This window comes from Cariama cristata, unplaced genomic scaffold, assembly GCF_000690535.1.
Source record: "Cariama cristata isolate BGI_N322 unplaced genomic scaffold, ASM69053v1 scaffold2472, whole genome shotgun sequence".
Classification (NCBI taxonomy): domain Eukaryota; kingdom Metazoa; phylum Chordata; class Aves; order Cariamiformes; family Cariamidae; genus Cariama; species Cariama cristata.
This window is the reverse complement of record NW_009605348.1, coordinates 75,134-97,344: the sequence shown is the minus strand read 5'-3', so window position 1 is coordinate 97,344 and position 22,211 is coordinate 75,134. Positions and strand designations below refer to the sequence as shown.

Below are 22,211 nucleotides of genomic sequence, written 5' to 3'. Positions count from 1 at the left end.
CTGGGATCAGATAAAGATCTGTTTTTCTCAGTGCCAGTCACTAAGGGCTTGATCCTTACCCACAGCCAACAGAAAAACTCCTGATGCCTTCAACAGGCATTGACTAAGCATTAAAATCCTGTAAGTGTCATTAAAATTATGGCAGAGACAACAGGTTAATACGAATACAGGGAGCCCCTGCAGCCTGACTGAAATACCAGTGCCACTCTATAAAACCTTTCCGTTAACACCATTCAGATTTGGGAACTGGTTCTCTTTCTGGAAATGAGTAATACAATGTAAACAAAGACTCTTCTGGTTTCTCTTCCTAGCACATGACACATTTGCTTATGCAGAGTTTTATCAGTTTTATCCTTCAGTGCCTATTACCTATTTGAAAACCAAGATTTCTTTAAAACCAACTTTTCTTTAAAGTTTTTCTCAGTTTAGTGAACATTAAGTGCGCTGTCATTGGATCACATATTTATAAATGAATCAAGTCCCTCTTTGTTTGTGTCATCAAGGAAAAATCAACCAAAAATACAATCAAATTCATTAAGTATGATTAAATAGGAATATTTCCTACTGTATAGCAGGCAGTTGGAAGAAAAAACACCACATAATCTAATACGCACCTGATTTTCACCTGAGGAAAATATCCCCATTACACTTTTCCTGTGGTAGAGTCTCTATTATCAGTTATTCAGTTGTGTCCCATCAAACCCAGAACTTCACCTTTAAACTACTCACTATTACTTCAAGCAACAAATACTTTTACACAGCTGCGGCTCATCTTACAGATGAGCTATTTACAAGAAAGCAATGATGCTGACTATCTCAGATGGCAAGGCACAGCACAATACAGCTTAATTCTCAGATCTGCACTAAAAATTACGATCCAGGACCATCTGATTACACCATGAAGAGAGGAATAAAAAAAAAAAAAAGGACAAACATTACCTTGAAAACTCAGTAAGGTCAGATTAGGCAAGACTTGTATTTTTAAAGAAAAAATAATTTTGTTCCATCATCTTTTTGCAGTAATCCATGTTTTAAATTATGATATGATACTTTAAAGTAGTGAATATCCTGAAGAAGGAAAGGAGTTTTCCATCCAATTACCTAATAATTCCACAGAATTGAAAAAGGCTGAAAGACCTACGCTACCTTGGCAGAGCAGAAAAATGTGAAGTACCAAACATTTCTTCCAAAAGTACTTCTTAAAAAAGTTAATCACAATCCATGCTCTAATTACTCATGACCACACTTAAGATATTCCTTGGAGGATTTTGTAAACCAGATTATCAGATAATAAAGCAGCTGGCATCAAGTCGTCACATAAGCTTTTCTCAACAGTAAAAGGATTTTAATCAATACAATAAAATAAGATAATAAAGGATAAAGTGAAATCGGCATGAAAGGATTACTATTTAAAATGACAGAACAATCAAAGGCTCAGAAAATCCCCCACACTTCTGGAATCCTGCTGGAGACAGTACAGGTACTTTTCATTCCTGCACCAGCACACGCTGTTTCATTAACCACGTTGAAAAAGCTCCTGCATATTAAATAATGTACAGGGGAAAGTACCTTGCTCTTTCTCTTTCTTAAATGATCAATGAGAACAATGATGCTACAGTTTTATAAAGCCTTTAGGAAAATCAGGTTTCTGTCCCAATTCCAGCAAAACATTTGGTCAAAGTTTTTAAACATTGTCTGTAACCTCTCACTGCTTTTAATGGCTTTAGTGCTAGAATCTGTATTTTAAGCTTTTTTTTTTCCCCTCTCCTTTTTTTTTTTTTTTCTTTTTTGTATTTCCAGCTTTAGACTGGAATAGTATGGCATGGAGTATCTTGCAAGGATCATCATGTAAAGAAGTGCCATACTTGTTTTTCAACTAAAATAAAGACCTTGTCAGGAATGGAATATATTCTGGATCGATATGGCACATTGGTTAGTCTTTTTGTCACTTCTGAAAGACAATGTCAGTCAAAATGAGTATTTTTGGTAAGGTGCACAACTGTCTTTTGGGTATCAGAGAGACTTTGAACTCAAAATCCATCAAAATAAACTATTTTTAGGTCTCTTATGAGTAACTCAAAGTCCAGTCTGTCTACTCTATCAAAATGAGTATCTTATATCTTATTATATCAAAAATTTGGGAGTATGAGGGCAACACCCTGGCCCAAGTCAAAACGATTGGAGCAAACACAAAAGTGGAGATGGCTCCCCTTCCTCACTCCCATCTCTTCAGGCAGGCAGATTTCCAAAGGGTGTCTTCAAGGGCCAGCAACTGCAGTCCAAATTGTATTTGATGTGCAGGTGAATGCAGGGATGCAGGCTCCCTTCTCCTCCCTAACAGGCGAGTACGAGGAACAACTTTTGCCACAGCTGCTAGCTCCGTGGACAGCAACGGGTCTTTTTTTAATCCTCTGAAGTATCTAAGACATGTTTAGTCAATACACGGCCGATTAACGACAAACCAATCTGGCTCACACACTAAAAGCTTTACAATTACAGAGGGTCATCAAAGGAAAAAATAAACCGGTTGCTTACCTCAAAGAGGCTCAAGAGATACTGAAACACAAAGTCTCCCATATCACAGGATCAAATACTTGATACGGTACAGACTAACACAGAAAATACATAAAAGTGATGGTGATGCCATGGCTTTGTCCAATGCTTTCTCTTTCTGTTGTACTTGAGCAAGGGAAATAAGTGTAAGTGATACTGAGGGTATACCAGAGTTGCTCTGAGACGATAAGTATTTTGCTGACTCAACAAATGTGTATGGAAAAGAGGGCTGGAGAATTCATGAGGCTATTACCTAGGATCAGAATTTGCTACAGCAGCATTCCAAAAAGCTTGGAGAAGGAGGTGCAGGGAAGGAGGTTTTAGAAACGAGCAGGCTGTTAAGTGGAAATGCAAACAAGGCACGTCACGGGCTGCAGGACATGGCTTAAACGTGAACTGAGGAATGAAGGTGCTGAAGGGCGTATGCTATTGCTCATAGAAAGGCCTTCCTTGACCTGCATCCAATGCTGGACACCAACCATATTTCAAGAAAGATAGGGTCAAATTTTAGAAAGCTTAGAGAAGAGTAACAAGAATTATCAGGAACACAGAAAGCATTGTCCCAGGGCTGAGGAGAGAAAGAGTGATCTTGTTATTGGGTAGGAGATTAGGCATGGCAATAGTATTCTTCCAACACGTAAAAGGGGAGATGATATATCTTCCACTGAAACAGTGAAGTATTTAAGTTCCAGGACAGACATCAGAGAAAATAACATCCACCCTAAAAAATTCCCAATAGTGAAGATACAGAAGCACTGGAATCAGTTTCCTTGGAAAAGTATGGAATGTCCATGTTGCGGGTCTTGAAGAAATGGCTAGACAAACATCTGTCTGGCACAACAATGTGTACATCACTCAGAAAAACCAATCTATCATTCAAAAATTGGACAGTTTAGACTTCATTAAGTGGAGAAAAAGAAGCAAGTTTCAAACAATGTCCAACGTTTGGTTACTGAAAAGCAGGCTTATGCTCATGAAAACCCTGTATGCTAGCAAACCTTAACCATACGCCTTAACCATACAACAGGCTGAATACTAAAATGACAGATTTAAGCCTTCAAAGACAAATCCAAAAGCTATTAGCTGTTGAAACAATGCTGACTAAAACATAGTTAAACAAATTTCGATTAATTTACAAAATGAATTCTGGGTAGAAGACAGAAAAAATAGGTTATTTACGGCCTCAGTATGTGAAACAACACTGCTGAAAGGCTGCACACTCTAATGTCCATTAGATAATATTAATTTCAAAAGAATTACAATAAAAATGAAACATTTAAAAAATCTTCTTTGCTCCAATAGATTTCATTATCTAGAAAGTATGCTGTGACACGAAATGGACAACCTGAAAGGTCAACCATAAAGACTCACATTTTCTCCACCAACCACAATTTGCTGGGTTATATTTAAAACACATGAGCCTCACCTAGGCTAAGTATTGAATCAAGACATTTACATTAATGGGCCTTTGACAGACAAATACCCAATTTTTTTATACACCACAGAAGCCACACAACATGAGCACCATTACAAGATATATAGCATATGGATACCATTAAAGCCCTATTAGAATGAATACTTGCTCATTTATTTCTCTAAGCACTACTGCAAGGAACGTAGCAGCAGTTTCACAGATGTCAGCTGGAAATAGTAGCCTTTCATTTAAACCACTGAAAGATTGTTCCCTCCTGTTAACTTCCTCATAAAGATGTGTCAGTGTTGTAACAATAAAAATGTAATTTTAACATGAAGTTTAAACCAATGAAGGCAAATTTCTGGAACAAGCTGCTTAACTGGCTCACTAGCCTCTTTTTATTTCCTTCTCAATAGCTCTCAAACTACCCCACCATTGTACAAATCTCATTTTGTCTCTACCCTCCGCTATCTGGATCCCTACAGCGACATCCATGTGCCTATGGCATTTACTGCTGGGATTTTATTACTGCTTGTTGGTGGGCAGCGGATTGCTTAATATAGAGCAAACCAACTATTCTGAAAAGTCTTTTAAAATTACATTCAGTTATACCACACCCTCTAAGTCAGGTCCACTCAGTTAGGTCATGGTGTACTACAGCGAGCAAGGTCTGCTCATCACAAAGCAGTAAGCACGAAGTTGCTCATTTTTTAATGTTAGATTTCAGCAAGAATATGGGAGAACACCACATATTTTGGATGTTGGCTAGGTGCATCCACGCAACCCAACCCAAAGATGACAGTCGACATCAACCCATTGGACTAAGGAGTAAAAAGTCAGGTTGCTTGTTTTCCACAACACAAAGATACGCTTGTGAATTCCTACTCTTCTCTACCCTTACACAAGTCAGCCTGTAATGAGCTAGAGGTCAATCAGAGCAGAACATGATCATGGAAGTATTGTTCGTTGGGTCATTCACTCTTAAGATTGACTACCTAGGCATTAGCTCGCTACTATAGTAATTCCAAATTATATGGCAATATTAGGGAAAAAAAAAAATAGCCTACGTAGAACCCAGTAACCACCCTGGCACCAGCAGGCACTGGTAGCAAGAGGCACACTCACTTGAAAGGCTCACCCAGCCATAACATCGATACGGTAACACCATACAGTTAGTATGAATGTGCACAGGACTTTTAGCAACAACACACTGCAAAACAGCATAGAGAAAATCCAGAAGAATCTCAGCAGATACAGGTTCTTTGGTAATCCTTATTTCTTTGATGGAGGAATTCAACATCTTCTTTTACATTTTCTTTCTCAATATGAGTATCACGCTGGCCATCATAGCAGAAACCCAACGATATGACAGAGGATCAGCTTTCAAAGTTATTTGTACATGTGACTGACCAGCAATCAGCAGATTAAAAACAAAAAAGTTAAAAGTTTTTCTTTAAAAAAAAAAAAGGAAGAAAAAAAAGACATTAAAAGCCAACCTATCTATCAAAACTGGACAGAACGATCGGAGTGCTGCAGTTAACATTCCACACCTTTTAATACTATGAGGAACAAACAGTGCGCTACAAAAGGCCTTGAGGCATTCATTGAATTTGCTTTTGGAGGATCTCTTGGACTTCACTACCCACGTCAGTTCTGCAATTATCCATTTTGTGAGCACTGCTGAATGAATTATACCACTGGATATAATTTAGGGTTATATTTTGTCCCACGTGTCTACAAACTAATTCTGAAACATGTGCCCTTTGTCAGTTGTAATATCTGGTAGTACACGAAAGCACGTAACGAAAGCATAGCTGATCTAACTGAAAGTTACAGCGTGATCAAACTGATTTACAGCACCGGAGTGTCTAATCCACCACAGAATGACTTCAAAGAATACATAAGACACTTCAAAACACCTCTTTCTCCAAATAGCTGCATTTCATGTAACTATTCTTATTTTGCCATGTGCAAACTGAGCTTTACTACTATGAATGCTCATGGAAGTTGTATTACATTGGTGAGAGCAAAGAAAATACTTCGCAATTTTGAAAATAAAACAATACAAAAAGTTAAGGTCCTTATAAAATGGTTTGAGGTAGACAGAAATAATGAAAATATGAATTGTTCACAACCATGTGTCTAAACAGAAAGAAAAAAGCCAAATTTGCTATATTCTTCCCTCATTTGATTGTTCCAAAATGAATTGTTCAATATGACTAACGCAATAAACTGCATTGCTGCCTATTTTCTATTTTGAAATACAAGCTAATTTATTCAATTACATTTTTTTTATATAAAGAATGATATGGAATATTTCAGGATCCTAAAGCCACTGATATGACACTGGCTGTGAAACACAAATTAGGAGAAGGTGTAAGATAGTGAACACCACCATGTAATATTTACAGTCGCTAACAACAACCAACAAACCTCTGCCAATTTTCAAGTTCCACTCTTTGGGCTTGATCTTTTCTGGGGTGTTTTTTTAATTTTTTTTTGTGTCTCCAGGTGTTATTCACAAAGCAAACCCGATATGAGATCTGCCTGAATCTTACTCTCTACCACTAAAACAACCGAATTTCCCAGTAGGCCCTTCATAAAATTCCAAGGCTTTTATCTGATTATAGCCTTAGTAACACCCTTCCAACCCCCCCACCCCAATCCCTTATATATTTATTTTCATTATGGAATAATCAAATCTTTTCATTTCTGCTTAAAATCTTGGCTGGCGCTCTGCTCAGCTGGAGCTGGATCAAGTAGAAGACATAGAAGGCTTGGTTTTACTTTAAGTATCTAAGACCAGGTTTGCGACCCGCACGTATCCTGAGAACAAGTAGGTCAAAGGTGCTGAGCAAACATCCACTTTTTGGCACTTTTGTGTTTAACCATAAACCACAGCACGGCAAGTGTGAAAGACTGGCAGAAACACTTCAGAAGCTCACTCCTGAGCTGAACTAACTTGCTAATGAAGACATCCACATTGATTCCTTGATCTTAATTATTCACGAGCCCTTAAGCCATAACATACCCACCATCCAGCTATCAGTAAGATCAGACTGATTTAAACTCTATAGCTAATGCTTTCTTTTAAAGGAAGCAATAACCTCAGGAGCTAAAGCACACGTCCAAGATGTGAAAGACCTCACTTCAATTCTCCTCCAGCTGAGGAGGTTCAAACCCATGCCTGCTAAATTCTTGCAAAACCTCTTAACTACAAGGCAAGAAGCTGTTCTGGCAAAGGCTGTCCATCTTTTCTCCTGTTGAAATTGTGTCATGAAACAACCAAAAGGACAGATTCACTGGGCTGAAAACTCCGAGAACACCTTCTCTAATGCATTGCTAATGAAGACTTGAACAACAACAAAAACCCTAAAACAAGACAAGTAACACCCCCAGATGTCTTATGTCAATAAAGCAGGGGGTTTTAACTCTCTGTTCACTGACAGTGTAAGGATACTGAGTAATTTTGGACAGTTTTCAGAGTCTGATCTACATGGGTGCTCTGTGCTTCTTCCTCTTCAATAGTTAAAAATAATACTAAAGATAAATCTTATTGACAAGATTACAATACTTTGTTCACCACTGTATTTTAGGAGATCAAATCTGATAGTAGCAAAACCAGTCAGACAGCTTAAGAGCATTTTCTGTTATCAATTCCACTGCTAGCATCCTAGTTCAGTAGTATTTGATTTCCCAATAGACGAGAGGAACTGAGCATGGGGTGATCCACAATAACCTTCACACCTCATAAAGATGGCACAAAGGGCACACACACTCCCCCACTCAAGTCACCTTGTCATGCTAATTCCAGACACCTAGGTAATTTCTATTTTCCCTTCGTGTTTCTGAAAAACATTTACAGATAGGTTATGAAAAATGCAAACTAATATGACCATTACTGTAATTGCATTCGTTAGGTTTATTAATTTGTCACATTTACATCAATAAGACTTTTACGTAACACCATTATATTATTTGACTAGTTTTGAAAGTGATTATCCTAAGAACTCTATTTAATTGGAAGCATCTCAATTTACAGGGTACATTAAATTCTCAGTAGCATTTTAATATTATTTAACACATGCAGGTCAATTACCAGTAATCACTGTTTCATATGAAACTTCAGTACAACACTGGAAAAGAATAGAAGAGGGTTCTTAAAAACTACAACTGAACTTCAGTCCTGAAAGATACAATTGAACTTCAGTTCACACTATTATAGTAAAAGGCCATATCTAACATCTACATGGTTAAAACCATTCTGAAATAGAAAAGATTATAAAAATTTGAGCAAAGATTAAAGAACAGTTGTCTACCCTAAAACAGATGATGATAATTTGTCAGGACTGACAAATTACTGAATTGCACTAACTGCACTCATGCCCAGCTGCACATTAATTACCAGATTAGAAAGTTATAATTAATTTTCTTAATATCACTACACTGCTTTTCTTCCTTGAGTTAATAAAAACAGATTGCAATCAATCTTTGTTAATTCACACTGCAGAACAGAACTGCTGTAGCTATTTCCATATGCGAAAGGCACCGCACGCAGAATTCTTGGTGTAATACCCTGCCTAGAAGCTGTATCTTCTGACATTTTAATGAAGTGTTGTAATAATGCAAATAAATTATAAATTATAATTTGACTTAATACAATTAGTAGAAAAACTACATAAGCTTAAAAATTAATTTTTAAAGAATCTTCTTAATGACAAAATTCAGAAGTGGATAGTATTTCAACATATTTTCAACTAGAAATGAGGTTTGACTTGTAGTTGTATTGTTGAAAGACTTTACTGCTGAGACTTGTTAAATTTCTTCATCAGCTGACTTTGTCATTAGAAACCATTAAAAGTGCTCCATACCTGTCTCGCCTTTGCAGATTGCAAGAATTTTGAAGAACTAGTAAAGGAAACAACTTTCTAGAGATACAGACTCAAGTTTGTCAGAGTTCTGATCAGGAACGTTCAATTATAAATACTGCAAAGATAATGCAGTATTCAAGCAGCACACATTTTCCTGTGTCCATATCTGTATTAGGCATTTTTATAAGACGGAAAGGATTATTCAAGGGATCTCGTGTGAAGAAAGGAGAACCGAGTAAAATCAATGCGTATTTTTTAATTTTTTTCATTTATGCCTGAAAGATGTGTTACTTCTCCAGTCTCATTGAGGCTTAAGAATTATTTCTTTTTTCTCCTTGTTTCCCCTCCTTTGTAAAAGATAAGAATAAGTATAGAAATATGAGAATTATGACATCATGGCTTCCAAAGAGTGGTAACCCATTTTATTCTGATCTAGAAGTCTTCATGTGGTCAGCTTAGGAGTCACAAAGGGAAGACTGAATATTCAATAACAAATGAAGGCTGAAAAATGTTCTCAGTTCAGGTCAGGGTTTTTTTTTTTTTTAACATTTCTAGAGTCTTCCAGGGGATGACAAAACCCAAGTAATTCTGTATTTGAGAGAAACTGGAGATAAGAAAAGGTTTTTTTAAAGAATATATAGCCTTCTGCAGCAAAGGGAAGCACATTTTATTTATCCTTTCTCCCAAACTTCTCTAAAGCAGCCCAATTTGTCTTACACTGCTAAATGTTCTAAATTTGTTCTCTCTCTCCATATTTATAAAACATCTATATGTGTGGTGTGTATAGATATATACACACACATCCCCAGCCATCCCTGAATGTATACGAAAATATCATAGAATCACAGAATGGTCTGGTTGGAAGGGACCTTAAAGATCACCCAGTTCCAACCCCCCTGCCTTGGGCAGGGACACCTTCCACCAGATCAGCATTAGTATAATGAAACTGAAAAAACACAAAATTCAAGTTTCACAGTATTAATAGGATTATGAAGTACTAGAAAGAGAAGTTTAAAACTCAGATAAGTGAAATTGTTCTTTGTGATATACAAGATGCATCGGAACTCCATCAGTTACAGGTAGGGTTTCAGCTGCCAGCTGGGAGTTTATAGTTCAGAGGAGGCTAAGGAGAGATCCTCTCGTATCAGCAGTAATGAGAAACCATATAATGATGAATAAAGATCTGCCAAATATATACACACATACATCTATGTGCATACCTGGGGGCAGGAGAGCTGCTCCTCATCGGCTTTCCCTAACGCTTGCAAGGGGAGCCAGCTCTGCCGTGCTGGTAAACTGTACAGACGGTTCTCATCTTCAGCTCAGCCTCATCCTGCGCATCTTTATGTACAACTCCAGCTCTCAAATACATTTGGCAACTCAATACTAAGGACCCCCTTGCACCTTCTAGGCAGCAGGAAAGCACGGCATACAAGTAACTCCTGATTATCTGCCACTATCGACATGGTAACAGCAGTTATCCAGCTAAAGCAAGGGCACGAGCAACACCAACATCTATATACTAATTTATAACATCCTATTTTCAATAAATGCAATTTCAAAATCTTGCAGGCAGATTTCTTTGGGGAGCAAGAGCAGTTTTAACTATCGGGAAGCAAACTGAGGATCTGATACAACTTTCCCACGTTCCTCACTCTCCACCCTGTCACTGTGTTTCAATGAGGGACTGGTTAATCGACAACCAGACCAGTAGAAAAGCTGAAGTACCAGGCTGGTACACATGATGTATTGGTAGCTGCCATAGGTGACCAGGGTGAAGTCCCTACTCCTGATTTCTTCTTGGGCAAAACACAAAATAGTGCAACCTGCTCATCCTGACTCAAATCCCTCCCCCTTTCCCGTGCAGAAAATTTTCCTATCTTCTTTATAAATAACACACAATGAAAGCCATTTCTCTTTTTTTTTTTAAGCCCTCGAGACAAAAATTTATGACAACTGGGGAAGGTTTTGACACCCTGAAGAGAGTGTCTGCTGTGGAAGACCAAGACCCTCCCGTAACCACCTGGTTTCTGTGGGACCAGCTGGCACAAGGTTTGGTTTGGTTTAGAGAACCAACCTACCTCCCGTTAGCACCACAGAGATCGAGAAAGTGTTCGCAATCATACATTTTATGCTGAGGAATCACATTACTAATAATCCCATAGGGTTTTACACAGAGAAGTAGTATGATAATTATGAACTTGTTACGTCTTTATACTCATTTGCCAGTGCACTAACAAACTGTGGGGAAAGTGTTAGTGTTTAAACTCAGAATTTGGGACTAGAATCTCTTTCCTTTGGCTACAAGGAAAGCACTTGAACCGAGACAGATATTTTGCAGTAGCAAGAATAGGTCCCAAATCCTTCCTGTGTCATTGCCAGAGGGCAACCTCCCACACAAATTCAGCGTTACAATATTGAATTGAAGCTGCTGTTTGAATAATACAGCTTAACATTAACGGCTAGCACCAAAATAATACTTTTCCTGGCTCTTTTTTTTTCCCCTGTCAAACAGATATGTTCCTTGATCTATCTCATGGAATTTTTCTGATATTTTTATAATGAGATTTTTGCGTTGCTCAATGGCAAATCAGACACCACCGCAGGACAAAACCGCACTGATGTGTACTGATACCTACAAATCCAAAAATCCAAATTTTAATAACACTCTGAGATAAATTTTTTTAATTGTGTGTGTGACCATGGAAGAATTATTTATGGAAACTCAAAGGAAAAAAGGAAAGCTGTGGTGTTTTTTGTGTATTTTGTTTGTTTTGGTTTTGTTTTTTTTTTAAATGAAACATAATTTTATAATAGTTCATTTGATTCTTATTGAATATAAAGCACTAGTCATACAATGCAGAACTGGCTGCTCACTTCAGATGAGGCAAAGACACAGCAAGCAATTTCCTTACTACGGTGCTCTAACATGTTCTAAAACTGTGACATTGTTAATCAGACGGCATATACCATGGTGATACCAAAATGCTCCAAACACAAACCTATTTTTCAAGTTCACTTTGCATTCAGTACTGACTCAAGAAACGTAAATTTGTTTATGAACAAGCAATGAACCAGTCGGTTAACCGGCACCTGAAATGGCAGTGCTGAAAAAATGTACCCTTTGCTGAAACCATCCTTGTCACTGGTTACTTATTTATAAGGATGGAATTCATTTCCACAACTCAAAAAGTTAGTTCTTTCAATTATTTGCCTACAGTCTTCTTTAGTCAATGGAAGGAGATCAGTATCTCTAGAAGACAAATCATTCTGTGCCAAAACATATGTTTAATACCAGACAAATAATATTTAGATAGGTAAAGTTCAGCTAGGATTTATCTCTTTGCATCCAGTGCTAATACAAATCCACACTGTGAGCCAAACACCCGGAGGAAAAAGTCTGGTTTCAATCGGTCTGTCTTGCTACAGGGGAAATCTCAGTGTTTAACTCAATATCCAAATTCTTTCACTTACTATTACCACTTTAATTTATTACATCAGTGGAGCATTTGCCAAAACCACACACACAAAGCCTTTATTAAGCATGCAAACTAGACTACTTTTAGCTTTTTTTTTCTTAGGTAGTTTTGATTTCTTCCTCTAAAATTATGCCCATGTTAGACAGAAGGGATAAAATTAACGATTTCATCTAAACACAACTTCTGCATGGTCCTACAATGACAAACTGTGCAGACAATGTAAGTTTCTCCTCTTCAAAACCCCTTTAAAAAACAGGTTTATTTTTGCCAAGGATAGTCAAATTCAAAGAATAAGCTTTATTTAATTCTGTCATTTTTAAAAAAATTTAATTTAGACACTAGAGTTACTAGTGCAAACCAGAAAATTTAAATTAGCCATCCTGACTGAATCTCTGCAAGAAAGTGCTTGTTGAGTCACTAGAAGACACAAAAGCATGAACCACTTATTCTGTTAAAGAATGTAACATCATACAAACAACTTGATGCTTAGGACAATTTTGCAAAATAATGTAGCAATCACATTTCAGGCATTTCTGACAGTGTAGGTGGGGGAATTAAGCTGTCCAAAAAGGTTTGCTGAATTTACGTGTTTGGATCCTTTCTTCTTTATATTCTCAGACTTTCTCGGTGCGTTAAGATTCCTTTACAAACTACAAAGGAATATACTCTTAAGTGCGTTGATTATGAAGTTTTGGAAGAAGTCCCAGAACTCAAAGAGAACCGTTCTGTTATACGCCAAAATATTTTCTTAGGAATATTAGTTTTTCTAATGAGGCAGCACACTACAGGCATTTTGAAGGCCATCTATTCATCAAGTGATTTAGGCACATGAGACCTTAAACATGTTTTGAATTTGGGAATTACTATGAAATTTTAAAATATTTTCAAGCAAGTGCACAAATATTGCAGTTTTGTCATTTCCACCCTCAGCTACCTACAAATGAGTAACTACTTTGTGCAAACAATTTAGCAAGGCCTCTGCTATCTCACTTCATAAAATATGTAATACTGAAATCAATGCAGGTCCACCGTTAACGTACAATCAATGTTAAAGTGTAAAAGGCAAAGAATCCTGAGCTGACATCAGGCACAGTAAACACTTTACATTTATGTTGAGTGAATCTTACCACTCCTTGTGGTTTGATTTTAATACAAATTAACTGAATTTATTTCAAACTCCTCCTTTTTGACTCCTGTTAAGCTTCCCTGCTCTGATCCACTCCATCCATACCTCACAGCTTTTCCTTCTATATGGAACTTCCCATGGTCCCTATATCCATAAATGCTTTCATAATTTACTTTTGTCATTGAGCCAGCGGAAGAGGCACAGTATCCTCCTCGGCCACAACACCACTTGCAAACATGCTGGACATCCAAAAAACCCATTTCCAGTTTCTTCTGTTTCCAGAAATAAAACTATTATTTACTCCAGTGGAAAACTTTTTCATGAAGGTAAGGCATAACTGTTTTTCAGTTTCAGATTCACTTAAATGTTATACGATACATTGACTTTTCATAAAAGGCCAGGCACCTTAATGCCTAACAGCATCACTACAGCGTAGCATACAAAGGATAACAAAATACCCTAAAAACCAACTATTCAATTACTCAAGGTATAGAGAGTAAACATTTTACGGAAAATACATTCTTTCATATAAGAATGCTTATGGGTTGCTTACTTGAAAGTAGTAATGTGGTCTTACTGGAACTAATAGTGACTAAAATAAGATACAGGTCTGCCTTCAAATGGGGAAAAAGTGACATAAAGAGATAATTTCCATCCAAAAGAGAAAAAATATTGTACAGGATCTTATAGTCAGAAGTTTATTCCCGACTGATCCAACAGACAAAACCAATCTGGTTCTTCTCTGTATTTCACAGCTGGGCGTCATCCCATAAACACAAGCCCCATACAGCTTCCTTTTTAATAGTACAGGAGTAAAAATAAATAGATAGATATGTCAAAAGGTTACTTGATCCTGCAAAAGTGATTCAAGCTGGATATTTGTTAAGATTACTTAACTCACTAAGGGAGTTATAATTTCAGATTTTTTTATTTCTATAAATCTGAGAAGCATATTACAGAAATACACAAGCAATCCCACTGGTCAGTCAAATTACTTGAAATTTTTAGAGAGAAAGGGAAATGAAAATTTCAGCATGACGAAGCCAGATTGACACGGCCCACTGAGAAGAAAAATAATGGATCGTGAACTACTGGTATTCTAAGAAGCTGTTATAGTTGGTGTCTTAGAAGTACTGAAGACAAAGTATCTAAACAAAGGATTTGGGCAAGGGAGGAAAATAAGTAAGCATGCAAGTAAATAAATAAATTAAAGCAGCTTTGCCAGCTTGTGCTCCTTATCCCCAAAGGAAGGCTATCTGTTAAGACCACAGCTTTACACATATTCTCCCTTTGCACCAGTGTTTTCAGCCAGAATAGTCAAACAGTGTTATACAACACTGGTTACTCAAATAAGACAGGGAGCAAGTAAAAGGAACTTCAAATTTGGCAGTATAAGCAGAAGTGAAAAACAGATGCTGAAGATGAACTGAAGATACAGAACAACATCAAGAAAATCAGATATATGGAAATGTAACTGAAATATTTAGAAAGAAAGAAAAGGAAATCCCAGTACAAACTACCAACCTAATTACTTAAAATGTACTTCAGAGACAAAAGGAAATTTTGCAGACACACATACTCAAGGATTGGCTAATAATTTTAGTTGAAGAATAGTACAGTGAACTTTCAAATATATGTGATAATTTGGGTTCCACAAATAAGACAGTAAGTGTCCCCTGGTCATTAAGTCGTGAGGAAAGCAGCAGGATGAAGAAAAACAATGGAGAAGAGAAAGAGTCCAAGACTTCAGGTGGACACCTTTGGTATGTAAGGACAGACACAGACAAAGGCACATATGTATGTTTGCACACAGAGGCACCAAGGAGAGGGAAGTCTGGCTACGATGATACAGGACGAGCAGAGAAAACAAACTATTTTGTGAAGCACATTTGCATAGTGAAACAAACATCCAGCTCATCTGTTAATCCAAACATAGTCATTTAAAAATAACCACTGACACCCACAATCTACTGTGAGTGTTTTCCAATTTGAAGCATAAATCAAAATAAAATCAAATAAAACACTAATCAGAAATGAGGCATATTAGATCTGTAATATATACAGGCTTCAGTGGCTTAGCATTTCCTAAGCTTGGATGACAGCGTATTTGTTTACGCACAGTATTATGGAAGAGTCATCTATTGAAGGTCAAATCTAGACAGATGTGCAAGGATTCAGAATGAATAACCAAGAACCCAGCATTTAATATCACTTTTTCTGCCACAGCAAAGAAAGTTACCTCAGCAGAGATCCTCTTCCACTTTCAGGCCAGATAAGAAATGAATCCCTTTTGCATTACCACCTTGGAGTGTTTGTGGCTGACATTTGTAGTGCACCACAGCAGTTGTTGTGGGAAGGTAGGAACAAAACCATAAAGGCCTACCACAATTTGAACTACTTGCAAAACCCATTGATATATTTAGTAGATAAGGAGGGATTGAGACAAGGGCTACATATAAAACAAATTTTTAGCCTAAATACTTTAAATATGTTTAGATAAACTATGCAGAATAAGGTACTGTTGTGTTGCAATTACAAACGTACGCTAGGGTTTTGTACTCAGAAGTTTCTGTAACAGCTTAAAAACAAATAACTGAGAAACCTCAAACCATTGTGCTACTGAACTTGCGCAGAGCTCATTAAAGTCTGTGGAGAAGAAATCATTAGCATGCATGTAAGTAACGGAAGTCCAAGGATCAGCACCGGGAAGCAGTTAATCAGCTCCTTCGATGATAAGAAAGTTGAGGAGGTGCTAAGTCCCTCCTGCTCCTGCACACAGATGGGTTTTTTGCCCCCTGCCTCACTTCTGTTTGAAAGGCAAGTGGAAGATAAGCCTGCCTCAACTGACCTACCAGGGGTTTCTGTAGGGCTGGCTCCGAGCAGTTTACTGCAGAGCCTGAAGTAAACACACCAACGTACATCCCACTATGGGGAAAAGGTGTACCCATAAACACATATCAAGCAGAGAACAGCAGAAGATGCTGACTGTCAAGGAGGGAATCGTGCTAAAAAACACAACACCAACATACGCACATGTGAAATTCTTCTTGATTCACTTTCTTGTGATGGGTGGTGCTGGGGTTTATTTGCAGTATGAAGAAAGCTGATGTGTCCTTACGAATACACAAATATACCCCACAGGTGTAACTTTCAATATTCTTCCCCAGGCAGTGCAAAGAAAGCATTTTCTGTACCAGCACAGTATCACTGCTAGCAGTCCTGAGATGGACCAAGGAATTGCTGACGGCTGTCTGGAGTCAGATACCGGAGACCAGCGCGACTTCAGCAGAGGACGCATCTCCGACAGCAAACACACAGCTGCCTTCAACCCACAACTGGCCAAAGCAAAACCACTCCTTGGGAGAGGGTGTGAAACACCGAGCCACTTGTAGCAGAGATTACTCTTGTTTCTTGATATGAAGGACATGCCGATACTACATTTGCGAACAGGTGAAAATAAGAGTACAAAGTGGCTGGAAACTTTATACTTTCAGAGTAGCACATGCCCTTTGGCTCTTACCCTACCTGTAACAACACTAAAAGCAATGGAGGACTTCAGGAAAAGTGACAAACAACAGAAGTTTGACAAAAAAGCAGCTAGTTCGGAGATGAATAAATGTATTTCTATACGCGTTCTTGCGTGTACAATGTATATCTAGTTAAATTTCACAATTTAAACTGTAGAATCAAGGATCTTACGTCAACTTTTATCTAGCTGGAAAGACAAAAACTGTGCAGCAATCGTAATAGTTCTGTGGTGAAGATGGTTTCAACACAACTTTTTTATACGTTTTAGTTACCAAAGAGCAGTTGTTTTACCTCTTGATATTAAGCAAGGCCCAAGGTATCCCAGTGGGAGTGTTGAAAGCAGGCAGCAATTTCTCTCCAAGCTCCACTGCCTTTTTTCGGAAAACCTGGAAGTTTAGAAGAAACAAAGAGTTGGAAAATGCATTGTTGTTCCCACTAAGTTAATTTAGAGAATACCATTACTGAGTGTATGGTACAAGTCATCTCAGCACAACGAAGCATCCCTGCTTTTTCAGAGCGACATCAAAAGGAACAAAGCAGCACAACCCATTTTCCTTTACACCCAGTAACGGGAGAACTCACACAGCAGGATCACCCAGTGATGATACCCAGATGACGTGCATCTGGCATGACCAGCATCAAGGCAGAGACATCAGCGGGGCCAGACCTGCCCCAGTTTGCGCAGAGCTGCTTGCGCCCTCCCTGCCGGGTACCGTGGGGTCAGGGAGAGGGGCCGTGAGCCGGGCACGCTGCTGGATCCTGGCCTCGAGCGAGACCTGCTCCCGGAACGGGAGGGATGCAGTCGTCTTTGCTCTGTGTGAGGTTTATTAACGGTGGCTTAGCGTGCCGTGGGAACTCAGGCTGGATCGCCGTGTACCTGCCATACTGTGAATGTGCTGTATGGGCAATCTGCAGCAAAAACAACCCACCCCCTGCCCCGAAACAAAAAGAAAAATGTTATTTTTGCAGCACCACCGTCTTTATGGACTCAGCTGGCTTATATCCAGATGGTATCAATGCCACAATTAATCAAAAAATTGAAATATACCCCTACAGATAACTGAGATTTATCTTTAGCATCTAAAGAGTTCTAGCTTTCATCTTAAAAACAAGAAGCAGAAAGACCCCAAATGCTTAACACATGCCCTCGAGAATGACAAACAATTTAACATCAGGAACTTTGATGTCCAGAGCAATAGTTACAAAGCCAGAACAAAGAGGATTTTGCTCTCCTTCAACTGCCAGCTCAGCTCAGGCTACATTAACCTCACTTTTTGAGCACCAAGTGCTCCAGTAAAACAGTTTTTAATTAGAAGCAATATTGTTCCAACTTAAATATAGAAACCTATTTAGTAATTTCAATACTTGGATGTTCAAGGCCTATTTGCTTGGAATTACACTGGGATCCTGTGCAACACTGAAGGGGATTATCCCAGGTGTAGTAGCCAAAATAGCAAAGTCACCTTCATCGTTCTCTAATAATGGCTCCCTTCATTTTTTTTTCCCTTCAGACATATTTATGATGAATTTTTATTTATTTATGCATTAGAAATCAGCTTGTACATCTGACGCATCTCGCAGTGTAGCCAAGTACAGTACAGCAAATTTTCAGAGAAGGAAAAAAATGCATACATGTTTATGTGAATACATAAAGAAAGACATTTGCTGGCCAAAACAAGGTAATGAAGAAACTTCTTTCCACACAAATACAATTTATAAAATCCCACTTTCTAAAAGCTACTTTGAGAAAAGGTTTTTACTATTGAAAAATATGTGATCAGGAGAGAATATAAAACTCTGGGATAATCATGTTACCATAAAGCAACTCCAGATTACCCCCCAGTCTCCTCCTTTTTAAGGAAGAGGGACAGCGGAGTTATTTACCGGACATATCAGCTGTCCCTTCATCAGGGGATGCAACGAGTAAGCCACACTCTCATCAGTCCCTTCTTTTAAATTGAGGATTCAGAGTCAAGTACTATGGCTACCTTTAAAAAGCAATCAAACCACTAAAAATTGCACTGACATTTAACTCAGCTAGATACTATACTACAACAAAGAAAATTATGCTATGTGAAGCACTGTAATTCAGGAAAGAAAATTATAATTGAAACCAGTCAGAAATACATGATCAGTGTGTAACACTATAAAGTTAGGTAGAATATTAAATGCTTTCTCAAGCATTTCTCTCTAACCTAATTTTTGCCAGGAGATAGATTTTGGATGCAAGATAATCCTTCTTTTTAAATTCAAAGTATTATGAACAGTTTTTAGAAGGTTTATGGAAGATCTTTAACAAACTTGTATGATATCGATTCTTGCTGTGTGAAGGTCCTGTGTAAGGACTCCTCCATGGTATAACTACACAGACTCCTTCACACTCTGCAGTCCTACTCATAATTAAAATTAGCATTAAAGCAAATTATTATTATAGCCATAGAATAGATTATACAGAAGATGCAGGTACCACATTTTCTATTGAGATCTCTGTTTATATTTGTAGACTGTGAATTGTTAGTTAAAACCAGCTCCTTGCTCAGTAAAGCAGCACCTTCATTGTCCTTTGGGTTACCAATCCCAAGTGCCTTCCAAGCACAAAGTCACTCCAAACCATCACCATCACTCCAAGCACACACTCAGCTTTCCAGTTCCTGCCTGTTTGCTCCACAGGCAACACACATACCAAGCCAGGGAGCAAAACATTATTTTCCTCACTCCATTAGATGTTCTTAACTATTTTTTCAATACTTCTAATTATTCTTGGTCTTCGTAGAAGAGAACACACTAACTTGGGAACTTCCCCTACCACACAACCGCTGCACAAGCTGCTAGGAGGCATGCTCCTGCACACCACCGTACCTACGCACGTCGGATTCCCAATCCCAATTCAGGAACTAGAACATGCATCTTTCATTCTAGTAGGACTGCTAGCACTATTACTGAAAAAGGTAAAAAAGTAACCACGTTTACAGATACAGTACTTCCACCAGTAGTTTTCCTACAGTAATTGTTTTTCTGATAAAAATTTCCTTATTTCTCCCAAATGTAACCTTAATTCAGTGAGGCACTCTGGCTTAGAAAAGCAGTTTGGGTATGAGGTTTTTTTTGGTTCTGTTTACTTTGTGCCACTGATGCAAATGTAGAGGTTTTGGGTGTGAATTAGGACACAAAGATAAACTTTGGATGAAAAAGAAGTTGTGAATTTGATGAACCAGGTTTTCCAAATACCCACCTAATTTAAAGCAGTTAGTCACATTCTCTACACAACCCTGTGACATGCAGGTATCAAAAGTGTGTTGTGGGATTTTTTTTTTTTCTTTAATGGCTTTAGAGAAGAAGTCTTTCTCTTTTAAAAGAGATTGTTAAAAGAGGTCACACATCCAGAACTGCACTGCTCATGTTAGAAGACCCAATCCCACAATCAATCAGATTTTGCAGACTTTTGTGTCCATTATCAAACCTTATTAGGGAAAACAGTGTTCCCACAGAGAAACGAGGATCTGCCTGCAAAGATGCAACTGCAGGGCTAAGACCAGAGCTGTCATCTGGTGAGCACTGGCTTTCATTATAGTGCAGGAATGTTATCTCCTCTGGATAAACAAAACCGTTTCCTCTGGCTGGAATGACAAACCTCTTTGAAAATGTTAGATTATCTCATTGTAGATTTAATTGCTGCTGCTAATCAGGAAGAAAAGAAAACACAGGAAACAAAGAAATCTCTCAGAATTGTGTATTAGGCACATCTAATTAAAAAAGAGCATAACATGGTACAAGATCATAAATTAAGGAACAGCCAGAATTCTGCCTTAAAAAGTCCTCCATCTGAGGGAAACCAGAAGTTAAATTTTAACACCGAGGGAAACAATCCTGGGTTTTAATTTTTTTTTTTTTTTTCAGTTGACAAAGACATTTTCTCCACATTTCTAATTCTGTCAAATTAAGCATTTTTCATTTTTGTTTTATATTTACAGATAGAAACTGACAAGCCACTAAGTAAGATTTATTGCTTTCTTTCCTGTACCTGACTGCCTTTCCCAGCAGGGTAAGGAATGAATATTTCAGTGCAAAAGCAGGAAATGAGAGCAGAAAAATGAACAGGGACAGGCCACTTTGCTGCTCTTCAGAACACTGAATAGAAATCCTTTCAGCATAACAAATGTTGATTTAGGTTTAAAGCGATCTGCTAACAAAAGAGAACTCTCTCAGAAGAACTTGTTCCAATACCTTCTTCGCTGAAAGACAATCCAGGATTTTAGCTATGTTTGCATTTGTTTTATTTTTACAATGAAAGATTAGAAACGCTACAAAACTTGTGGCACCTCCACCTGACATAGCAGAATACCTGAAATAGCGTAAGCTGAATTCTTCCACTATCTTCAACACCAAACGATACCACATTTAAGTGTCATATTATTTGAAACCATCTCCTGTAAATATTTTCAGTGTTTATGACACCTGGATAAGTTACCCAGCTGCTGCCATTAACTCAGCAGTAATTACTGCTTTTACAATTACTGTCACCTTGACACTAGCAGGTGGGTTTGAGTTTAATTTCATTCAGTCCTCACCTCCTCCTGGCTGAGATAAGTCAGTTATGAACTATCTGTGCTACAAGGTGAGGAGACAGTTAATAACATTTACTGGAAACAAGTGTTGTAACGAGTCAGTCAGCGTGGTAACCTGTACCAAGGGAAGGAACCCAACTGACTTCATTTACGACCTTCACAGCTGTACTAGTATTTATTGTACACCCAGAGCCAGAAGTGCCGAGACCGTGTTTTGAGTATTTTCCCCATGAAACAGACTGGGTCCGAGACCAACGTGCCCGCTCTGGGCCAGCCCTGGTCCTGCCAGCCCTGAGCAGAGCACACGTGAAATGCCAGACCAACGCATGCCCCCACCTCCAGCCCAGGGCTGCACCCAACCTCATGTCTTCCTACCAGGACACAGAAGAGGACAGTGCATTAAAAACGAGCGGCTCTGCTCGAGGCTACACCTCCAGTGGTCAGAGATACGCCAGAGCTAATCAGCACGACTGCCCACGCGGACATCAGAGTCAGCATCACGCTCTCCAGCACTCTGAGCTTTGGGAAGGCTTTCTGGTTTGCAAGCGTAGCATCAGACCCAAAGCGCCTTTGCACACCTGTACGACTTTGCTCCGAGCTAACAAACCTCCCCTCAGTCCCCAAGGCCAGGGGGTGGCTGATGGCCGAGCGGAGCAGGCCTGCCTCTCCTGGGGT

The 22,211-nt window shown here is 38.4% G+C and overlaps 1 protein-coding gene across 1 annotated transcript in view; it reads right to left on the bottom strand.

Moving 5' to 3' along the window:
* Positions 1-22,211, bottom strand: part of LOC104158295 — a gene marked incomplete at its 3' end in the record, with an annotated part of 67,697 nt that overhangs the window by 5,251 nt on the left and 40,235 nt on the right. The window contains exons 4-6 of the mRNA XM_009695901.1: positions 17,263-17,357; positions 16,709-16,877; positions 16,296-16,368 (exon numbers count right to left, since the gene is read on the bottom strand). Coding sequence (XP_009694203.1) covers positions 16,296-16,368; positions 16,709-16,877; positions 17,263-17,357 — 337 coding nt within the window. The remainder of the gene's footprint in view (positions 1-16,295; positions 16,369-16,708; positions 16,878-17,262; positions 17,358-22,211) is intronic.